Here is a 23699-nt window from a genome sequence, read left to right as displayed (position 1 = left end):
TATTACAATAATTCTTGTTTATATACACACAAATAAATGCAAATATTTTAATATGTACATAAATAAAAATAATATAGTTTTTTTAATTTTTGAATAATCTTTAAAAATTCCACAATACTTTTTAATTATTTGTAAGTATTTTAAAATAATTAATACAGCTATTATATATATAATTGATTTGAAATCGTATTTCATTTTAAATTGCCATACAAAAGAAATTATTGTTTATTGCTGCCCGTACTTTGTTGTCCAGTGTCACTCGAGCAACAAGTGCTTACTTTCAATTTGTTTACAGAGTTGTTATTATGTCAGTCGCACTTCGCAGGCGGCGCTTTGACGACTGTACGCGGTACGCGCAACGGAGCACAGTGGCACAAAACGATTAAAAAACTTGAAAAACTAAAACTCATTGTGTGCTTACAATTTTAACAGCCCAGACAAATAAGTGCGTGTCATTTTAAATCGTAATGATTGCAAAGCTATAAAACTGAAGCGATAAAATTGTCATAAAAGTGAGTTTTATATATATGGGCAGGCGGGCAGCCTAATTAGAAAACTGTTGAAAAACTATATTTTTCGTTTGCTGTACAAAAATGATTAAAGTGTAGTTTTAATTGCAATTTTATTTTGTATATTTTATTGGAACGTTGCGCTTTCATCAATTTGTTTTTATATAAGGGGAAATGGCAGTTGCAAAAGTTCAAAGTGCATTTTAAAATGCCAACGCGCTTAACCCCGCACAACGAGCAAAGTCAAACAGCGTCCAAATATAAGCGCCAGTTCTACATTCACATGCATAATAAAAAAGTCAACATGTAGACTTGTTAAAAAGAGATGTATACATATGTAAACTGTACACACACACACACACACACACACAGAGACAAGAGAGCCTTAATTCAATCAAATGTCGCTTATTCATTCAATTAAAGGTCGAGCCATTTGACGTTGCTCTACGAATATGCAAGCAAATATGACTGGGCGCGAGGGAGAGTGGGCGGGGGCTTGGAATATTCATTTGGAGTACGCAGCGCAGTTTTTATGATTTTTTTTAATACAATTGACTGTTCAACTTTGTGCATATGTCGCAGCTGCAACTTCCACCCTCTGCAACTTGCTCTCTTCGTTGGGTTGGAGCGCCGGCTAAGAGCGCCAAAGATCAGACGAAAGATCAAAGCCCACAATGGCGGCCATTCTTGCAGTTTTGCAGATTAGCATTGCAAGCTGTTGTTGCTTTTGTTGTTGCAAGTTGATAATGCAAATCTTGTGCGTGCGTCTATTTTATGCCTCACTGCTCTAGTATAATAGTTGCCCACTCACGCTCCCCATCTGAGTAAATAACGTGACTCACACTCAAGCGCGCCTATTGACCTAAGAAATTATGTCCGCTTATCACGCTTCTTTCTACTGCACGCAGCTCCACTTGAGTTTATTTTTATCTTTTAAAATACCTTGCGAAAAAAACGTTGCAAGCTACTGTCTTATTCATCGGCCATAAAGCAAAGTTTATCTTCAATTAAGTGCGTCTGTCGTGAATTGGCGAAAATTTAACTCGCAGCGCACCTTCAATTGCGTTGAATTGTTATCTAGAGCATGCGTTGATTAATCTTATCAAAATGATCTTGAATGCGACGCTGGTCTCTACCTTTACTTTCGTTACACTGCGCAAAATCTGTAGCTGCTATTAATAATATAACAAAAGAATTGGGATTAATATTTGAAACTTTTAGAAGAATCACAATGCAAAATTATAATAAATTCTATATGCAAAAATTTCACAGTTGTTATGACAATATAAAAATCAATATCATAGAGTATATATTAAATTATGTATAGTGTTTCATAAGTGTAAATCTAATTTAACTTAAGCACCTAACTGCATATATTTTTTTTAAATTATTCTTTTTATTGAAATAACATTTCAAAACTGATTAAAATTAATTTTATTATTATTATTACAAAGAAATTGTCCGCAATTACAAAGTGCTGGAAATTTTTGGTTTGTGTTAAAATTAATTTAATTTTAGTTATGGTGCTGTATATATTTTTTAGATTATTCTTTTAGTTAAGAACACATATAGCGCATAAAAAACCAAAACCAAAGTTAATAGCAAATAATTTAACTAGACAACCTAATATATTTTTAAACTACTTTTACTATTTTTATATTATTTTTCTTGCAGTGCAAATAAATTGAACGTAGTCTAATCTAGCCACATGCAGAATGCGCAAAAGTAGTCAACAACTAGCCGAGTAGTAAAACTCAAAGACACGCTATAAAGAGAGCGAAGAGAGAGAGCGCCAAGGAGAACTTTTTAAGAGGGCGCATGAGCGAACGAGTTAAGCAGTAAGAGCGCCACTGTGCGCGCATGAAATGAGCGTTAATTTAAAAGAACGTTACACAGCCGAGGCCAGATCAGTCAGTCACTGACAACGAACCCACTACGATCGAAGCGGGTATATACGAAAATTATAAAAGCGCCCAACAATTATAGCTTGGCATTAAATTTGGAATATTAACTAATTAAAAACGCATTGGGCACAACGCGTCTGTACACAGACACACAGACAAAATGCGCGACGCGACTAATGAAGAGCGCGACGACGCCCCCGCAGTGGCAACGGAGCGCAACGCCAACAGCAGCAGCAACAACACAACAACAACAGCAACAACTGCTGGACAGCGTCGCATGCTGCGGCAAATGATTCTGGAGCTGCTCATCATAGTGCTGCTGTTGATACCCATAGCAATCTTTGAGTTTGCAGTGGAGCCGGCGCGACGTGGCTTCTTTTGCAATGATGAGAGCATACGTTATCCATATAGGGAGAATACAATAACACCGCTGATGCTGGGACTTATGGCTGGAGTGTTGCCGCTGCTCATCTTTGGACTGGTGGAGTACACACGCGCCCTGCGTGATCGCGAGCTGACTTCGACGGTGCAGTTGCTCAACTGGCAGCTCGCCGGCTGGTTCTCAGAGCTTGGACGCCAGTTGAGCTACTTTGGCTTTGGCATGCTGCTCACATTCGATGCCACCGAGGTGGGCAAATACACAATTGGACGTCTGCGTCCTCATTTCATGGCTGTGTGCCAGCCACAGCTAAGCGATGGCAGCCTCTGCAGCGATCTGGCCAATCAGCATCGCTATGTGGAGGACTATGAATGCGCCGGCGAGGGCTACACCGTAGCGGATGTGCGGCAGGCGCGTTTGAGCTTTCCCAGCGGCCACTCCAGCATTGCTTTCTATGCTTTGCTCTATGTTGCGCTCTATCTGCAGGTGAAGCTCAACTGGCGCAGCTGCAAGATTTGGCGACACTTTGTGCAGTTTGTGCTCATCATGCTGGCCTGGTATACAGCTCTGAGTCGCGTTATGGACAACTGGCATCACTGGTCTGATGTATTAGTGGGCTCACTCTTGGGCATCTGTGGCGCGCTCATTACCGCTCGCTATATAGCAAAGCTATTCAGTCACGATGTGCTGCTTGGCGTCGGACTGCGGCGGGAGAACACCTCAGCTACTCTTCAGGAGGAAGTGGGCGCCAGCACGCCGCCGCCTTATAGTGTCAACAGCAGCTACAACGACGATCAGTATTGTACCAAGGTATAGCTTGGCCATAACGAAGCCCAACCACAACCACACCCACCAATGCAATCCAAACATTCCAAAGCAATTAACACGCTCTTCAAGTACTAAATATATACCCAGTGTGCTGCATGATAACGAGTTTGTTATTAATTGTATCTATTATTTATAGATAACATAGACGTAGTCGTAAGACTCCCAGTATTAGTTTTAACAGTAGTTGCTAGTTAACTGTCCAATCATTCTCGCTTGCATTTGTAAAATATTCATTTTGTATTTGTTTGCAATTCATTGTATTCTTTAACTTTAAGCTTTAACTGCTATTTATGTAATAAATATTAAATTTATATTCTCTTATATGACATATATTTCTTTTTTAGTTTTTTATGCTTGATTATACATATAAATAATCTATTATCAATATAATCTTGTAGAAAGCTCCCGACTTGAATATTAATAAGTGGCTATGCCTATGACTAATTCTAGACAATCTCCTAGCAAGCTTTTCAAGTCAATACTGTAGCGAGTTTTAATCATACTTGATAAGTAATATTTATAATAAAATATATAATGTTTGTTTTATATATTATTATAAAAATTTCTTGCTAATGATAAATCGTATCATAATTAGTTGTGAGCAAAATAAATTATTATTAAAGATTTTTCTAAAGAAATTGATATTTATATTGCCCAATATTTATTTATAAGCTCTAAATATCAATTGTGTACCCAAGCGCCTGCCTCAGTTAGTTAAGATAAAGCATAAATTAATTTTAGTTCCATATTTTAGGCCACAGAGAGCGTCAGCAGTAAGAGAATTCTTGTATTGTCTAATACAAAAGAGTAACAAAATTTAAATACGCTCAATTTGTTTAAGACAAGAAAAAAAAAACACCCCCAACGCTTTGTAGGGCTTGCGCTTCTTACTGGCTTCACCTTGATTACACTTCTCTCAGTTCATTGGCTCTCACTACTGTTCAGTCGATCTAATCGCAAGGCCAAGCAGCAGCCTATAATCATTTGCTCATTATTATTGCATTGATTAAAGTGCTGCTCTATCGATTTACAGCTCAACAATAAAATAATATGGTTTTATATGTTAATAGTATTAATAATAATACTAATAATAGTAGCAGCTATACTAAAATTAGCTATAATGATAAAAACAATACAAAATTTATATCATATATTAAATTGCTTGCAATAAAAAATTCAAAATAGCTAAAAAACCATTTATGTGGCTATTGATTTCATTGAAAGTTAAATATTTAACCTTATTCCAAATATGTAACCCCATTCGATTGTCTCTGTTTATCTTTATTTACTTGCTGGCAATTGTTTATAAAACATTTTTCGCTGCCACATGCATTGACAATATTAAAAACAAAACCGATCAGCTGTGTAGGTGACTCAAAAAACAAAGCACGTTACGTTTGTATAGCAACTAACATTTTTATTTACCTTTTGCTCTTTTTTTTGGGACTTCTTTTAATGCTGCGTCATACTGGCGGCAACGTATTGAAATTTTTAAATTTGTTATTAATTTTATTTTGGGGAACCTTTGCTGAATGATCGTGAGAACTTTGAGGTAGCAACATGAATATCATCTTTATGATTCATAAAGATAAATAAAAATATTTAAGAGCGAACTTAAGAGCGCGCAAAGCTTGCAATCAAAGCTCAGCTCGTACACAATGAAAATATATAATTATATAATTACAGTAAACAAAAACTGGCGTGTACTGCAAATAATTTCAAGGCCAGACAACAGACTAAAACAAAATATTTGTACTTGGCAACCTCAGCACGTGCAACAGCAGCAAATGATGATGATGCGGCTGCTTATCAGCAACAGAGTCCACTGGGCAAGTAATAAGAACAAGTGTGTCGACGACAAACCCCCATGTAGGGTTCAATAAAATAAAAGCTGGTTATCGCTAAAAATAAAAGTGCTTTTAAATACATTAATTAATAATTGTGCGCATAAATTAAATGTGTTGAAATCATAAAAATCATGTTTAACCTGCTATCAACTGGTTAAGAAAGACAAGAATTAATGTTTTAATTTAATAATTTATTTATATAGCGTCATATAGAGTGAAGAAGTCAAAGCCTGGTATACTCTTGTATGAATAGGTTTATTTATACTACGAATTTATATAGAAAAACTTGAGCTCTGTATTTGTTTACTTCTGGAATTTCACGTCGGTACTATAATTAGTTATAATAATTCTATATAATTTACTTATTTTAGTACTTGAAATAGAGTACTAAGTACTTAGATTGTTAATGAATTCATCTTCTGTGTATATTTTGATCACTGCCGGTAAAATATACCTTGGTATATATAGTAAGATTTATAAAAATAGATTCAAAAAAAGTTAAATTTATATAGAAAGAGTCTACCCTCTATTTATAGACACATATATCTTTTAACTTCTGTGCATATTTTCACCTCATGTGGTGAAAATAGTTTTCAAAGCAAGTTAAACAAAATAAGCGGCGTTTTTTACAAAAAACCATAATAGAAAATAAGGAACACCTTAATATAGCGACATAAATGTTTGTTTTGAATAATAAACATTGTAAAAGATTATTTATTGTTTACTTTAGGTTGAAAGATCAGATCTACCTGATTAGGTTTAAAAAATTCCCACCCAGGTAAGATGCTTGGGGAAGTACGCTGGGTAAAAAAACAATGTTGCTAGGTAAAAAATCTCACCCACACTACTCACAGCTATAAGAGCAACAGCAATTAACAAACACATAACAATTTTAGTGAGACTGTTGAGGTGAAAAGTCAATCGAGTGTAACGATCACGCTCAGACGTAGTGTATTTGGAGTTCGCAGTGCTATAATTTAAAGTGCTCTGGTTGTCTGATTAAACAGCTGCTATATAGTTATAGCGCCGCACGCTTACAAAAGAAACTCAAATCTGACGGGCAGTGCTTGGCTTCGAGCTTTGGCGACTTGAGGCGTTCGGATCAGTGACACGTGAAGCGTTGAACCGAGTTGAACATGAGTTTCGATCGCAAACTCGACTGGTCGGTGCTCGGACGCACTCAGGGGCGTTTTGTAGTGGATATTTTATTGCTAATTGTGCTGCTGGTGGCGAATGCGTATTTAAAGAAATGGTGGGGCAAGGGCACGCAGCGTGGATTCCACTGTGACGATGAGTCGCTGATGTATCCTTATCATGAGGATACCATAACGCCGTCCATACTGCATTGGACTACTTCGTATTTTCCTTTTGTGGCTGTGCTGCTGCTGGAGCTGCGGCGCTGCTGGTCTAGTGGCTCTCGCCGTTCGCAGCTGTTCTGGCCTATTTTCAACATCATGCGCTGGTATCTGTTCGGTCATGTTGCCTCCAATATGATCAAGGACATGGGCAAGAAGACCATAGGCAGACTGCGTCCGCATTTCTTTGATGTTTGCCGTCCTAAGCTGCAGGATGGCGGCCTCTGTACGGATGAAGCGCATCGCTTGGGCGGCGTCTATTACACCAGCTATAGCTGCCAGCCTGAATTATCTGGCGCTACGCCTGAGATGATAAAAAATCTGTACGTTTCCTTTCCCAGTGGACACTCGAGCATGGCATTCTATGGGCTTGTGTTCTTGGCTTTTTACTTGCAACGCAGCAAGTTGCCACAGCCGTCGAGCTTGCTGCGTCCAGTGGGGCAACTGCTTTGCATTGGCTACGCCACATTCGTTGGGCTCAGCCGTGTCATGGACTACAAACACCATTGGTCGGATGTTGTGGCCGGCTCGCTGCTGGGCGCCCTTGTTGCGCTTGTGGTTGTCAGCATGGCAGAAAACCAGCGTCGCCATCTAACGAGCGACCAGCGATATGCAACCAGCAAGTCAACTGCAGCTGCTGCTGCTGCTGCTGATGCCGATGCCAATGTGGAGTCTGCTGATACAGCTAGCAGCACGGAAAAGGAGCAGCTGCCACATGATTTGTGTGTAGTTACTTGCCACAGCACTAATTAGTTTGAAATTACACGCGCTCTAGCTTTAAGACACTTTAAGCTGCAAACTCAACATTACGCTAGTTATTCATAAGCTAAATCAGTTCAAGTTTTAAATTAAATTATATAAATCTTTATGAAAAAGATTTATATACTTTTTTGAAATATTTTCAAGCATAAATTACATATTAAGATCAGAGAATTTCAATGCAAATCAAGACACTTTTTTATATAAAAATTTATAATAACGCTAGTTGTAAGACTAGCCGGCGCGCCCATCTGGGCTGAATCAACAGAGACCAAGGTCATAACTGGGTACACGGAATACCCCGTATATCTTATTAAATAATAAAAAATTATAAAGCAAAATATATAACACATTTATTATATCAAAATCCATTTAGAAAATATGCATACAAAAAATTTAAGCTATATGCTCTATATTATTTATTTAAATAAATAAAATATTCATTTCAACAAACTCTTCTAATATTTTAACTGAATTTCATTTACTATAATTTCTAATAATTCAAACTATAATACCTATTGCTATCTTTATAATTATTATTCATTTTACATACCCTGCCCGGAAGCCAACACCAGCTGCTCATTCATGTAGCAATAAATATTTTAACCTCTATAATTTCCAGCTGCTTTGCATGATAATATTTGTTAGTACTGCCCAATGCCAATTGATTCAACATTAACTGGCAATATTATGCTAAAAGCTCATTACGTTTACTTGAATAAAAGTATTTAGCTGAACAAAAGCACAATCGTAAATAAACGCGCGCCGGCGTTAAATTGCGCAAATATTTACATGAATAAACTGACGTCAATAGCTGCGAGCAATTTGTAAACAAATATTTTTGCTGAGTTTTTTTCGTGGAGTTTTTAAAGTGGAGCGGCAAGATGCAAGAAATGATGATGAGGCTCAAACATATTTGATTGACAGCTTAATGTGGCTAATGGGTACGTACCTGTAAAGAAAAATAAATTACAGATTTAATTACAAATAGCTTAAATATTTTTAAGACACTTAAAGTTTATAAAATATATAAAAGTAAGCGGTGTGCATACCAATTTATTTGATTGATTTATAAAATATTATTTACTACTTGTACTCTTTATTTTTATGCAAAACTTATTATTGCTAATTACTCAATTCTATTTTTTTTTGCAATTAAGAAACAATGTTTGATAAATTGCTCTCAATTAGCCCAAAGCCGCAATCAAAAATTAAAGAAAAAAGAAACTTTGAGCGCGACGCAGCAGCGTTGACAATGAGGCAACAATTAGCGGCTCTTTTAGTTTCATTAGACGCAAATTTACAAACGATTTAACCTTAGTCAACGCCCTGTACCTGCTGGTGCAACGTAAATAAATTTCCGTAGCCGTAGCCGTAGCATAAATTGGCAAACCCCAAAGAATTGGTAGCTACGAAAATCCCCAAAAACGTTGATGATGATGATGAGGCGGCGGCGGCAGCAGCATCAGCACCTGAGCCAGAGATTTGTGCAAAGTTTTTGGGACACTCACTGGGCTACTGGGGCTACCCTTATCAGGCTAAAGCTAAGTTTGGCGGCCATTTTCACTTGTGGCCCGCTTAATTGGCTCATTTATTTTGATGGCAGTGCAGAATGCTAGAGAATTGTGTTGCCCTTTGTTCAACTTTTTTTTTGTTACTCAACTTGGTTTGCTGTGCTACTCGCATTTACCTGGTTCGCTGCTGTCTCCGGTTTTATTATGATTAATTATGGCATAGACACTCATACAATTACACACACACACACACACACACACACACGCATTAGAAGTGAACCTAAGCGCCACTTCCTTTGCCAACTTTAGTAGCAACTGTGTCAAGTTGTTGTTGTTGTTTTTTTTCCGCACAACTGATTTGTTGTTATTGTTGTCTGGCCAGAGATTCGTATGATAAATTTCTATGCAATTTATTTTAATCTGCTGCGACAGTACGCCCACTTTCCCCCCACCCCCACGCTTTGCCCACACAGCATGAGACCGTCGTCGGACCATCTTTGCAACTAGTTTTCCATGCGTTAATTAAATGGAAAATATTTGCACATAACAACAAACTTGAGCGCAAGGGCATAAAGGGGCTGTAAGCCTGAAACTGAACTGACTCACTTGGCTGGTAGTAGCAAAGTTATGCTGCTGCTGCTGCTGCTGCGCTGCCGCTGCTGCAATTCAACACAGTGACCTAAATTTAGCGAATTAAGCGAAAGTTTTTGCTTCTCTGCCTTGGCAACATATTGTCTAACAGCGTTGGAGCAACTGGGAAAGGGTTTCAAGGCAGCCGCATTTTATTAAAAGCCAGAGAAATGCAATTAAAACGTTATTATTTAAAGCTATGAGGCATATCAAATATGTCTACATTTGTATCTATTTGCTGTGATATTTAAATGAACATAAACATTTTTGAGGCATATCAGTGATATGATTTAAATAATCAGCGATTGGGTATATCTATTAAATGTTCCCATTGCAGAAAGCGATAATTGATACAGCATGCTGAATATAATAATAATATAAATATATGCGATTAAGTCACTATTTATTGCATTTTTTTTTTGAGAAGTTGAATTAAATAACTGTTAGAATTTTTGAACTGAATTTAATGATTTTAAAATTATTATAAAATGTATAGAAGTGAAATTTAAATAAGAAATAAAATGTAAAAATTAAAATTTAGTTCACTCGAAAAATTCTAATTTTTACATATTCAAATGTACTTATTTTCATATTTAAACTTTACTTCTTTACATTTTATAATAATTTTAAAATAATTAATTTTTGCATAAATTCCTTCATTAAATTTTACTCTTTAACATTTTATGCTAAGACTGTTAATAGTTGGCATAATATTAAATTTAATAAATAAATGAGCTTAAAATTGAAACTTAAAACTGTAATGTATAATATAGTGTATGATATAACTGTATAATCGCTCTTGAACTTTCACTCCTTCTTGCTTTGTGTAGTGGGCGGCAATTTTCTAGGGCTTGGGCTACACTTAATTAAATTTGCTTTAGCTCTTAGCTATTTAAAACATCTATAACCTGCCACTCGATTGAAATACATTTTTGTGAAGCTTTTTAATTGCTAATTAGAGCGTGCTGCAATTGAGTTTCTTAGTCGCTACGCCCGAGCTCGTTTTAATCAACAGCCTTTTTGCTTTAATGAGCTGCCCTGGCTGACTGGCTGGCTGGCCAGTCTCAAGCTGAGCCAGTGCTTTGGCCCATCAATCAGCAGGTCGCTTAACTCACACTCTCAATCAAGTGACGCCCCAAGCATGTTGTTGTTGTTGTTGTTGTCGCTTACACGTCACCGAAATTTAAGAGCAGCAGCATCGCTCTAATCGCTGTCAGGTGTGATAATGTGTCTGGCTGTGTTTTGCTGTGTTGTTCATGTCTGTGTCTGTGTCTGGGTATGGCAAGTGCAGCAGTCAGTTTGTCAGCCTTGGCGTTGCTTGCTGCATTTTTGCATGCGCCTCCTTTGGCTGTTTGTTCAAGCCCCCCGAAAATCATTTCAGGGATTTTCCACTTTTCTCTACATAGACATAAAGAGTTGCCAGTTCCCAGTTCCCAGTGCCCAGTTCGTTGTGCTGCGCTTCATATTTCTGCGGTTAGCAGTTTACTGTCCACTTTGGTCTGCTCCAGGTATGAGACAAGCTGCCGGCGGGCAAGTTTTGCACTTGCTATTTGCCATCAGCAGTCAACAATTGTCAGTTGTTGAATCCCTGTAGCTGCTGCTGCTGCTTCTCGTTGGTTTCATGTGTGTAAAGACAATTTGATAATCGCAAAATGCAGCATAGTTTGAGTTAATGAAGCTTATGTGTGCCCTAGCCAGGTCTAAAGCAGACGAGACGAGAGCTACAGTTAGGACTTTGTCATTGCTGCTGTTGTTGTTGTTGTTTGTCTGTTAGAAAACAAGCAGAGCGTTTTGCTTGCCAATTAGTAATTTGTTTGCCGCCTGGCTGACTGAATTGGCATAGAGGGTGGCACTAGCCGTGGCGAGACATCCAGAGTCTTTGCCCCAGGTACTTTTCAAATGGCAGTTGAACAGAATTAATGCAAGTGCAACTAGCTTCAATGTTAGTGCTGCTGCTAATGAGTCTACTTATATTTGTTTATAATTTTTGAATTTATCTTTTCTTGCTGACTTGCATTGTTGCTTCGATTGAATGCAAGTAATTTATTCAGATTATTGCTTGCATTCCTTGCAGCTGAATTTCCATTCATTTTCAATTTATTTAAATTAATTTAAAATCACGCTTCACACGACACATTACAATACATTTATCAGAATGCTGTCTACTCCACTCCTCTCCTCTCTCTTTGTTGCTGCTGCTGCTGCCGCTGCGCGAACTTATTCAATTTTTATCGACTGACAAGACGAGCGAATTCAGTGTGACAATGCGACAGCTTGAGCACAATAATAACAACAATGCTTATAATATTGGACGCTGCTTGCTGCTGCTGCTGCTTTGACTGACCCCCCATTGATATTGTGTCATCGTCGGCGTCTGCCTGGCTACGTTGCAAGCTGAAGGCGACAGCGGGTTGTCGCATCAACGATCTTACAGAAATAACAGTCACTGCAAAAAAGCAGCAGCAGCAAAAGATAAACGTAAAGTGTTGAAAAAAAAACGTTGCAGGTTGACGTGTAAAATTCGCTTCCGTTTGGCTCTGCTGTCGTAGAAATCACACGCAGACCTCGACACGTGACAACTCGATGGCCATTTTGCGTTTTGTCGCTGCTGCTGGTGCTGCCATCATTATTAATATGGTCAGCAACAACGTTGGGAACATTTGCTTTTGGCCCCTAACTTCCGTTGCGTGCTCGGACTCTGCGAATTCTTGTCGCTTCTCTCCATTTCTTTTTTTGTCAATGTCTATGGCTGTGTGACAATTTTGATTGCCGGCCAATGGCTGCTGCTGCCTCACCTTTAGTCCAACGCGAAACAGTCGAAACAGGTGTGACCGTCAACTGGCAATCAACTTTCATTTAGCAGCATCATTTGTCACGCTTGTTTATTGCCCGGTTACGTGTTGGTCACACTTAATGGTTGTTATTGTCGCCATCTCCAGCAGCCATGTTGCAACATCCAGTGGAAGACAAAACGGGCACTGATATGTTGCAAGCGCGTTGCATTGATTGGAATTTGCAATTACTAAAGCTTCAAAAAGTGAGCTCGAAATTAACTCAATTAGTTTGTCAGTCATTTTGAGGAAGAGCTGGGAAACTATCGATAGTATCTATGATTGCCTTTCGCTGTAGCTAAACCTATTAAAATTGTAGAAATTACTTATGGAAATTGTTTCTTGTTTATAATTTTAATTATAACAAACAAACAACATATCAAACTATGGTTAGTAGCAATGGCTTCCTTATTTTATTTGGAATGTTTGCTGACTGTAAATTGTTTTCAGTTCATATTTAATTGTAGTAGATGCTGCTCAATTATTTGTGAATAACAAACCAAGTTTCAGTTCATTGTGTATATCATATTATCTACTTAATTTAAGCTGCTTTTATATATAGTAACGATATTTCCATTCAGAACCCTTAATAGTGCTGACTATCGCTATTTTGTCACCTCTTCCTTAATGATAAATATCATTAATATATAAGTTATCCAGCGACTCTGGTAACCCTGCCAAAGGCGTTGCAGGTGATCTGGGTTTAGTTGTAAGCTTTATGTTAGTCTTAGTTTAGTTTTAATTCTACTTCGACGGTGACTACAACAACTAAATAAAGATAACTACTCAAGCTAATCAAGCGCGTACGTAAGATTAGTTAACTTATATATATATATAAATAAAATAAATGTGTTGTAAACGCTTTGATTAGTTTCCGCCACAATAGTAGCGATGCTTTCTATAAATTTAGTCTATCATAGGTGCTCACCACCTCTAGCTAAATAATAAATATGTAAAATTCCTTTTAAATGCCTTAATTAGTTCCACCCACTGAATAATACACCCATCCATACTCTAATAATGAGGGCCCACTCTAAAGCGCAGCTTTTCTAAGTGACACCTAACCTCAATAGCGCCGCAAGCGCTGATCCATGGCAAAATATTAACTGTAACTGTAGCTTTGCAACTGCAACTGCAACTGTTGCAAATGCTGCGTTGATTATGAATATTTTAGCGCTACGGCGCTTTAAAAACACAAACCACATGCGCTGATGATTACGATAACCTACTCATGAAGAGCATTATGATGATGATGATGACCATGCCGGGGCATACGCCGCGAATGAGCAATAAATTGGTATGCAGCCAGCACCGCTCATGTAACAGTGTGTGGAGCGTGGTTTAATGTTGGGTTAAGTTCAGAGTTCTGAGAGGGTGTAAAGCCATGGAGCATATGAAAATTTACATTTTGCCAATTTCCAGCTGTCGATGCAGTCAGCCAAGCCCCCAATCCCCCACCCCAGCCGCTGGCCAATTGGTCTGCCTGCTGCATTTGCCTATCGACGATTGCGAATCTTCGGCCGAGTGCAACGCGTAAATTCCGTTGCCACGTCGCTCCATGCCAGGCGTGCATCCGTTTCGTTTTTGGATTTTCTGACTGGGTGAGTGGGTGGGAGTTTTGGGTTCGAAGCCATTGCACTGACTGCAAATGCAATTTCCTAATTTCTCACTGGGGAAATGCCGTTAAGAACCTGAACAGAGCTCGGACAGTCAGTAATGGTTGCTGCAGTGCCCAGTGCCAGTTCGACTGCCCGACTGATTGGTCTGTATGTTTTTTTGGGGGGGGGGGGCCAAAAGTCGACGGACACTCGCTTTCAAATTAATGACCCGGCGCCGCAGACGACGACGACGACGGAGCACAAAAAACCGCAGACAAAGGCGCATAAATGCATAACGTGGACGCTCTCGTAACTACAACTGGCAAAAATTGCTGCTCCAGCTGCTCCTGCTGCTGCTGACCCTCGTGTGTGCCCGAGCTTATGCAAAGTAAATTGGTTTATGCATGAGGCCCCAAAACGCACAGACAAATGGCTGTAAAGCAACACCAATGAACGCCTGCATGCAAAGGAAATTCACACGAAGGCAAGCTAAGCTGATATGATGCAAAGGCTCACTCCAACCCCCCACACATAATCGCCCTTCCCCCCCCCTCCCTTTTATCTGCTGGCGGATCGAGGCATCGAGTGTGTGCCTGGCTAAGTAAATTGTTGGCATAGCCCTTGATTAGCTTAGCCCTTGCATATCCAAAAGCGCGCTGGGGGTGGTCGTAATGCATTTCAAAAACCACACGAGCGGAATTTATGTATATGCATCCGTTGGGCAGCCTCAATGGCGCTGCACACATAAACTGCACGACTGAACTGGCAGCTATTAATATTTTAGGTAACAAAAATATGAGTTTTTATTTTTTATATATGCCCCAAACAAAGTGAATTTAACTTTTAGCTGCGGGGTGCATAAGAAAGTTTCAATTAACTAAATTTAAGTGCTCAAAAATTAGTTGAAATAATTTGCTAGAAAAGCGCATAAAAGTATGCAATCCATTTAAAAACAAAATTAGTTCTAATTAATTCTGCACATAGCTAACAAAAAATAAATTTTCCTTACAATTATTTTTAAAATATTTTGTAATTTAATATTTGTATATTTTTTTATTTATTGCTGCAAAATATTTCATTGCTTGCCTTCATTTAAAAATCTCTATCTGCGCTTAGTATTCAATTTAACCAGAAATAAAAGCATTTGAAAACAACTTTGAAGTGATAGCACTTAATCTACTTAGTACAAAACAAAAACAACTACAAATCCAAAATCAAATGCTTTTCAAATGGCTATTAAATTTTCAGCAGCCAGAACCCACAAAAAATTGCACATACGCACTGTAAGCAATGTTCAAAAGGTTGCCACATTGCCTGTACCCCAAAACTGACCAGGACCAGGACACAGGACACAGGAGCAAGCACAAAATCAATAAACGTACACAAAAATGTTTGGCTGGCTGACTGGGCTTAGCAGCCAAATTGGATTTGTGAATATGGCAAAAAGTAAAAGGAGTCTCGCTGCTTGGGGTTGGTTACACCTAATATGACATAAATGATTGCTAGACAGCGTTAAGAATTTTTGTGTGTGTGTGTGTGTGTGTTGGGGTAAAAGTAAAAGTGTATCCAATAGGGGATTATGATTCTTTAGCAGAGCTGCAACGATGATGACAGCATAAAAGGCAACGCTATTAAATGTTATGGCAGCAGCTCGAGCGTCCAGCGTATGAGCAAACGCATCATCATCAGTTTTAACAGCACTCAAGTGAGTCTGTGTGTGTGTGTGTGTTTGCCGAAAATCACGCGTATGACTTTTCAAATGAATGACAGCAATTAACGCAGTCAATGAAGCCGAAGCTATTATTTGCCCTCGTTGCCAGACTCGACGCGTTGGCGACCATTAAAAGCCGCCATTGCGCCAAAAACAATTGCCCAGCCCCAGCGTCAGCCACGTTAGAGGCCTCTCTATGCTATGGATATGACATATAAAAACTGACCCCAAGCCTAGTCGCTCTCTGCCTAGCAGCTGCACTTGTTTGGCCAGCAAAAGCTGCAGCGTTATCTGTCGCTGCTGTCTGCACCGCTTGAAACGCTGAAATACAAACAAAATGGCCAGCAAGCCAACCAACCAGCCAGGCAGCCCAACGACCGAGCGGGCTCACTAAATCTGTTATTTATATGACATCAGCGGGTTATCATTGTGTACAGAGCAACGAAACACGTAAGCGCTTGTGTTTGGTTAGCATATTTAAAGTGTGTGGAGCGTCCACAAGCGACAACAACATGCAGCAAAACTTAGTGAATAGCATAGAATTTCGTTAACAAAGAGTTGCTGTGGCAATAAATAAATTGACTTGTATTATAATAGACAATAGTTTAAATATTAAAAGTTTTGTATGCTCGTACATATAATTAAATATATTGAATGCAAGTTTTATTAAAAAAGTGGGGAATTTCTTTTATAAAATATGTTGAGGTTTTAATTTAAAATTAATGCCAATTTAAGTTAAAATTGCTCTTTAGGCAATGCATTCAAATTGTTGCATCTAAGCATTTTATTTAAAATTTAACTCTCTGTCTGTCTCTATCAAACAACAACGCACGCGATTTTATATACATGTGATAAGGTCTAAAAGTTATTGAATAGAACAAAATTTATGAGCGTGTGCTGGGCTATAGATAAATTTATTACAATTTCAATAGATAAAAGTTAAAATATTCGTAAAAAAATTAAAATGAATTCGTACTTAGCTTCAAAAATTTATTATTGTTCATTGATTTCATATATTTTGCTTTAAATTTGCTTCATTATTTATATCTAATTTTTTCTGTGTAGCAAAATTAGATTTGTGTTCAAAATTGAATTTATTTCAATCATTAATAATTTTAATTTTTTTTAGTATTACCCGTTTATTTAAATAAATTAAACTTAGTTTTATAAGGATTTAGTTGATATATTAAATCAATTATTTATATCTAATTTTTTCTGTGTAGCAAAATTAGATTTGTGTTCAAATTTGAATTTAGTTCAATCAATAATAATTTTAATTTTTTTAAGTATTAAGCGTTTATTTAAATTAATTAAATTTTAGTTTTATTTAGGATTTAGTTGATATATTAAATCAATTATTTATATCTAATTTTTTCTGTGCAGCAAAATTAGATTTGTGCTCAAAATTGAATTTAGTTCAATCAATAACAATTTTAATTTTTTTAGTATTAAGCGTTTATTTAAATTAATGAAATTTTATTTAGCATTTAGTTGATATATTAAATCAACTAAATGAATTTTTTGGCACTGCACTCAAATCAATTTTGCATCAAAGCGCCATTGTCGCTACATTTGCGAGCATTTCATTTAAATTTCACCTCTTTAGGCAACAATTCAAGCGATAGACACAAAATGTGCGATGTGATAAGGCTCGGGGGCAAGTGAAAATAGCATTTCAAAGGCAAACCGACAACATTTCGCCTACAACATTTTTGAGTATTTTAATGAGCATTTGCGTATTCGCGCGCCCAGCCACTGAGCTGTGGCCAACGTGTCGTATGTGTGATAAAAAGCCCCAGAGCATTTTGAACGTTGCATACGCGTTGCTCTCACTCTCTCATATGCAAGCGGAACATGTCATGCCATCATTGACAATCAGAGCGCAAGAGGCTAAGGCTGTAGGAAATTTGGTGGCACAAAATTTCCAAATCGGTTGCGTATACGCCGCAGTGTACAACGTGTGAGTGTGAGTATATGCAGCTATTTCGTCATTTAAATTCAAGAAGCGATAACGAGCGGGTAATGATGAAACGCAGCGTGCAACTTGCTGCTGCTGCTGCAGCTGCAACCTGCAACCGCTGGCCGCTGGGCACTGTGACATTACAGGCGTGCGCCAAAATTGGTTACGCGTTGGGTCAACAGCTGCCAAAAAGCGCCTCTCCCCATCTTTTATGCAGCTCGGTTTGCTACAGCACAAACAAATTGGGCGCCCAGGCTCGACTGCCAGGTCAGTTCAGTCAGAGAGAGAGACACACACACACAACTGTTTTGTTGCACAGTTGCAAGACCGGGGGGCAACTTTCGAGGCGTGTGAAAATAAGCTGCTGCATGCGTCGATGTGTGAATGCGATTAGTGCTGCAGTTGTTCAGTTTCGGTTTCGGTTGCCAACACTTTTGCAGGTGAGATTTAGGGCCTAAAATTAACTCGCCTGTAATTACTGCAATTAACGACATTTTCGCGAATTTGACCAGTGACATGAATGAACAGAAAAGTATTAGCACATGGAAATAAAGTTACTACTATTAAAAAAAATTTATTTTGGGAATGCGTGATATTTATGCTTAATATTAATTCAATATAAAATGCATTTTCAATAAATTTGAAATAATTTCTTATAAATTAATAAATAATTTATAAGCAAGTCTTTTAATGCAAATAAATTATTTTTATTTGTAGCAATTCTCAAAGAAATTATTTCAAATTTATTGAAAATGTATTTTAAATTAATATTGTTATATAAGAATAATTTTACAGAAGCGACATATCATTAAATGGAATTAGATATTTATTAGCTGTAGCTTTTTTATATTTTATTGGCATTCTATATCCCATATAGCTCTCAATATGCCTATAAATGAAGTAGAGCAATGGGTCAAAGCTTTAAAGTTTATACCAGTGGAAATGCAGAATTAACATTAATGCAGCATATAAGAAATTACAAATACACAAGCGACATTAAATCACAATTGAAATCTGCACGTGCCAGCAGACATCAAAGATTATTGCAAAACTGCTGGCGCTAAAGCTTTTTCCCTTTTTTTTGCAGCACTGCATCAAAACTCAGCTGACCAAGTTTATAGCGCTATGCTGAAGAAGAACACACACACTCATGCACTAACCAAATAGCGAGTTCTGAAAGCTGTTAGTGTCCGCATGGGCAAATGCACCCAAAGTCCAATCAACATCGTCAGCGGCGAACGCTTGGCGCAGTGAAGCTCGCGTGGGCCTCTTCGCAATACCAAATTGCACTGCTCCAAAGCGACGCTTCACTCATCTCCATCCAGCTGCTGCCCATCATCTGCAAGAGCTATAAAATTTCGACAAGAAGGCGGCGGTCACGCCTTGCATTTTGGAGTGTGCGGCAATGCATCGCATATCAAGTATTTGAAATACGAATTTGGTACGAAAAATTCTAAATACTCTAACTTACTGTTTATATTTTTAACTTAAATATATAATTTTCATACATTGCTTTTTTTTATATAATAAATGCCAGCCACACTTAATTTTCATTTTATCTATGGCACTCCTAAAATTATGCAGCAAAAATTTAAAATATTCAAAACTCGTCTAAAGTGCATAGAAATTTTATGGCTTTGACCAACTTTTGTGGTTGGTAAGTGTTTCATTTAAGAGATTTTCAGCTGCGCTGAATCCTTTTTGTGTGCTGCAAGCGCCTTTGGACTATTTGTGGATCGTAAAAATGTCCTGAATTCAGCTTCAGCTACATAAGCTGCATATCAAAATCACATAAAATGGCATAAAAAAGAACCCGAGTAACAAAATCGTTGCAGTCAGCAGTCAGTTGCCACTTGTGCCACAGTCAGCTCGCTTACTCACTCACACTCTCATGCGCTGTCTCACTCACTCTTTGGTTGCTTGCTCGTTCGTTTTGTTAATTGTGCAATTCTTTGCTTTGCTGCGCTTGCAGTTTGACTCTTTGGGCGCTGCTGCCCATTGGATTTTTTATGACATTGCTATCCATTCACACAGACACACACACACATACATGCATATACTGTATATGTAATTGTTGTAGGATTTTATGCGGATTTATTGTTGTGCATTTGGTTTGTTGTTTTAGCCCTTGAAAAATTGTGTACATACATTGATAGGAATTTGATTTGTCAGTCGTTTAATTTATGATACGGATTAACTAGATTTATGCTTAGTCTGACGTTTAAGCAGTCGTTTTTAAATTCAGAGCAAACAGCGTGGCCTAGTTTAATAGCAGATACCAATGCCTTGGACAAATAAACTGCCGAAAGTGCTGCGTATGCGCGTTTTTCAGAGGGAGAGAGAGAGAGAGAGAAGGCAACAAATATGTGGCAGCAAGTGCAACAACTGCTGGCGAAACAATAAATGGCACTACAGCCAGCTGAAGCATCAGCAACAATCGATACAAATGGCTACAAAACAACAGCGCAGCAGTCTGAGTGGCTGTGGCAGCAACAACAACAAGAGCGCCGCGTGAACACATGTGGCAAATAGTGAAGCACTTGAAAATCGACGAAAATCCTTTAGCATGCCAGTCCAAGTGGCCGCAGCAGCACCCAAACGAGTCACCCCCACCCCAAACTATTTGCAATCCGTGCCAGCAAAAATCAAATAGTGGCAGTTTCTTCAACGCTTGCTGAATCAGCAGCCAAGTGCTTCTCCTTTTTTTTCGCTCTCATTCTACTTTTTTCTGTTTTGTATATTTGCCGCAGATATCTGCAGTCTTGCCACACTTCATAAACCATAAAACCAAAGCCACACACATAATGTGGTATCAAATGCAGCCAAATTTAATTTGCAACACATAATTTTTGCTCAGCGCGACAGCTGCAACAAACAAGTTACATATTTATGTGGACAGCTGCTTTATGTTGCAAGTTATTTTGTTGAGAGCGTGGAAAAACAGGAAGAAATGCATATACAAAATAGGAGTTGCCTGCTAAGAGGTCGCAAGCAAGGTCAACAAAAACAAAGAAATCTTAAGTTGTTTGCAATGAAAGTTGGTAGTCTGACCCCTTTTGGGTTACTGCATACTGAAAATCATTTGAGAACTAAGCTGCTAACATTTTCTATGCTGAAGTTAAGCCTAAGCGATGTATATTTTATCCCTTCTTTTTTAGTATAGTCACATGGAGTAGTCTTCAATTGAACTTAGCGCTGATTTATGAAAAATAAAAGTAGTGCGGCTTAAATTGTTCACCCAATTTAGCGATTAAGTTCAATTTAATACACACTAGACGTTTATTGCTGCAAACTACAGGCCAAAAATTATTATAGATTGGCCCTACACCCCAATGCACTTGCACAAGAGGCACCACCCAAGCCTTGTCAACAAGTTTTATAACCTAGCCATTCTCATATCCTTTTATAGTATTTATAGTATTATTATAGTATAGTTTAGCATAATTTAGCAAAATATAATTAGGTAACTTTGTTGCTCTGGAATTAAATTCTTGGCTAAAATTAAAAATAAATAAATAAATAATTAGGTAAAGTTGCCACATAGGTTATACCAAAAATTTAACAACAAATTACACATCTAAATAAATTGAAATTTTAAAATAAAAATAAAAACAAACTAGATGTTTATTAAGTAGCAGAAGTTTGCTTTAGCGCACTTTGTCTTGGGGTGAAATAGTCGTTATGCATTTGAAAATCAAAAGGCTTAACATTGCTGCTATATATAGATATATATAAAGACTGCTGCACTCGTTACTCATATATAACAATTAGTTAGTTTAATGTTTAGTTTAAACAGAACTGATTTATTAAATGTTTTTAAAACAATTCTCAGCTTATACAGCTGAATAAAAACAACTGTGCGCTAAGCAGCTGCTCAACAGTATAAAAGTTAGTTACTAGCCTTAAAAAGCGCAGTTAGCATGCAGAATTTTATATACTTGACGCTGCTTTTGTTAGTCGCCAGCAGTGGCAGCAACAAGCAGCTTAAACTGCAGCTGCTGCGGAATATTCCGCTGCCCAAAGCGCAGCAATTCGATTTCTTCGGCGGCTACAAACCCGCAGCCAATGAAATCAACTATGTGGTGGCTTTAAACTTTAGAAGCGGCAGCTCGAGTTGGTTCTGCGCTGGAACACTCATTGCACATCGCTGGCTGCTTACAGTGGCGTCCTGCACAAGTGGAGCGGCGCAGGTGAAAATTAGCTTGGGAGCCTCGAATCGCAGGCGCATGCAAAGTGTGCTGCGAGTTTCGAGCAAATGCTTCTTTGCACACGCAGCATACAATGGATATTATGAGAATGACATAGCGCTCATACAGATACCCTATGTTGAGTATACGCCGCGTGTGCAGGCTGCAATATTGCCGCAGGCCAGCGGCGACTACAGTCAGGTGCGTGCGCTTACAGCGGGTTGGGGTGAGCACAAGGGCAGCTCGTTGCACAATTTAGAGCTGCGTGTGGTGCAGTTGCGTACGTTGCACAATGCGCACTGCAAAGGCTATGGCAAGCACTTTACGCCGGACATGATCTGTGCCCAGTTGCCCAACAAGGAGCACAGTTGTCACCTGGACTCGGGCAGTCCTTTAGTGTTGCGCCGTCAGCCTTTGCTCATTGGCATCGCTTCGTTTGGCACGCAGCTTGGCTGCAAGTCCAACGCTCCGCTGGGCTATACTCGCATCACGGCTTATGTGTCATGGATAAACAATACAATGCAAGCTAATGAGAATTTGTAAGGGCTGAGCAGGTCCCAACTGGCTGAACCGATATAAATATTTAAGTTGCATTCAAAGTTCTCTGAACCGACGCATTATTTTGCTTTCAGTTATAATTTTTTTAATAAAAAGTCGTTTCCGAATTTCATACACTTGTTTTATTGTTTTATTAAGTAGCAAGTTGAGCTCATCTCTTTAATGAACCTTCAGTGCTTAAAGCTTTTTTCGTTTTTTTTCCAACTCAAAAATCTGGCAGGTGAAATTCAATTAGCACTAATCAAGGCGCTACTTTTGGCCGGAAGTGCGCTTCATTCAGCGCAACTTCCGCAGCGACAGCTCTGCACTAATGTCCTACAGAAAAGTATAAAAAAAAATATATAAACGGAAACGCGACTGTCACAAGTGGCGAGCAAACATTTCATTAGAGCCAAAAAATTGTATTTTTGCGCTTTTCTCGCTTTCTTTGCAAACACCGGGGCGACTAATGAGAATTTTTGCGCTGTCCGTATCCGTGTGGAATCCTTTTCAAGGTGTGTCCTTGGCCAAAGCGGAAACGGCGTTGGAAATTAATTAAATTTAGCGTGCACACAAAATAAATCAGACGACTAGTTGCCGAACAAATGCGCTGCTAATGATTGTCACTGATTTTATTTAGCCAGTGACTGTCTGTTCAGCTGCTCGCTTATATATATTAAAATTTGTATAAATCATAAACAGATGTCGCGTTTTTTTATGCGTATTATTTATTCATAATTTCTTTTTATTGTGTTTTATTGTCAGAGACCAAATATACATGGGAGAGCTCTCTCATAGATTTGTGTACGCTTTCGTCATTTGTCGCACAACGAGGCGTATACGTCACGTGCAGGTTCGCATGCTCGTCTGTCTGTTTTGTTTCCTCTTTGTCTGTGCCAGAAGTTTCTTCTTCATTTTTTTAGAGCTGCGCGTGCTGCGGGGTGATTCAGATTTTTTACGCCTGCCTAGCTCAGCGCAATCAGTTGACACTTCCCTTAGCATGTCGCCATTTATTCCACTCAATGCTTTGCTTGCCGCCCTCTGCTTATTTTGCAAATTTGTATTTCTTATACAACTGTCAACTGAATCTCAGTGCTTGGGGGTATGTAGTAGGCGCTACAAAATAGTCGAAGCAACAACAACAACAACA

The 23699-nt window shown here is 38.3% G+C and overlaps 3 protein-coding genes across 3 annotated transcripts; all 3 read left to right on the top strand.

Moving 5' to 3' along the window:
- Positions 1 to 330: 330 nt before the first annotated feature.
- On the top strand, positions 331 to 3865 carry LOC108599648 (putative phosphatidate phosphatase). Its single transcript, XM_017986623.2, has 2 exons — positions 331 to 512; positions 2184 to 3865. Exon 2 carries the CDS (start codon positions 2574 to 2576, stop codon positions 3606 to 3608), a length of 1035 nt encoding a protein of 344 aa, XP_017842112.1. The 5' UTR covers positions 331 to 512; positions 2184 to 2573; the 3' UTR covers positions 3609 to 3865.
- Positions 3866 to 6528: 2663 nt separating this feature from the next.
- On the top strand, positions 6529 to 7682 carry LOC108598934 (putative phosphatidate phosphatase). Its single transcript, XM_017985699.2, has one exon. It carries the CDS (start codon positions 6604 to 6606, stop codon positions 7573 to 7575), a length of 972 nt encoding a protein of 323 aa, XP_017841188.1. The 5' UTR covers positions 6529 to 6603; the 3' UTR covers positions 7576 to 7682.
- A 14063-nt stretch (positions 7683 to 21745) lies between these two features.
- Positions 21746 to 22670, top strand: LOC108599244 (serine protease 1). Its single transcript, XM_017986041.1, has one exon. The coding sequence runs from the start codon at positions 21746 to 21748 to the stop codon at positions 22553 to 22555; it is 810 nt and encodes a 269-aa protein (XP_017841530.1). The 3' UTR covers positions 22556 to 22670.
- Positions 22671 to 23699: the final 1029 nt, after the last annotated feature.

The sequence above is a fragment of the Drosophila busckii genome, chromosome 3L (assembly GCF_011750605.1).
Source record: "Drosophila busckii strain San Diego stock center, stock number 13000-0081.31 chromosome 3L, ASM1175060v1, whole genome shotgun sequence".
Taxonomy (NCBI): domain Eukaryota; kingdom Metazoa; phylum Arthropoda; class Insecta; order Diptera; family Drosophilidae; genus Drosophila; species Drosophila busckii.
The sequence above is the reverse complement of the archived record's forward strand: the minus strand, read 5'-3'. Positions and strand labels throughout refer to the sequence as shown.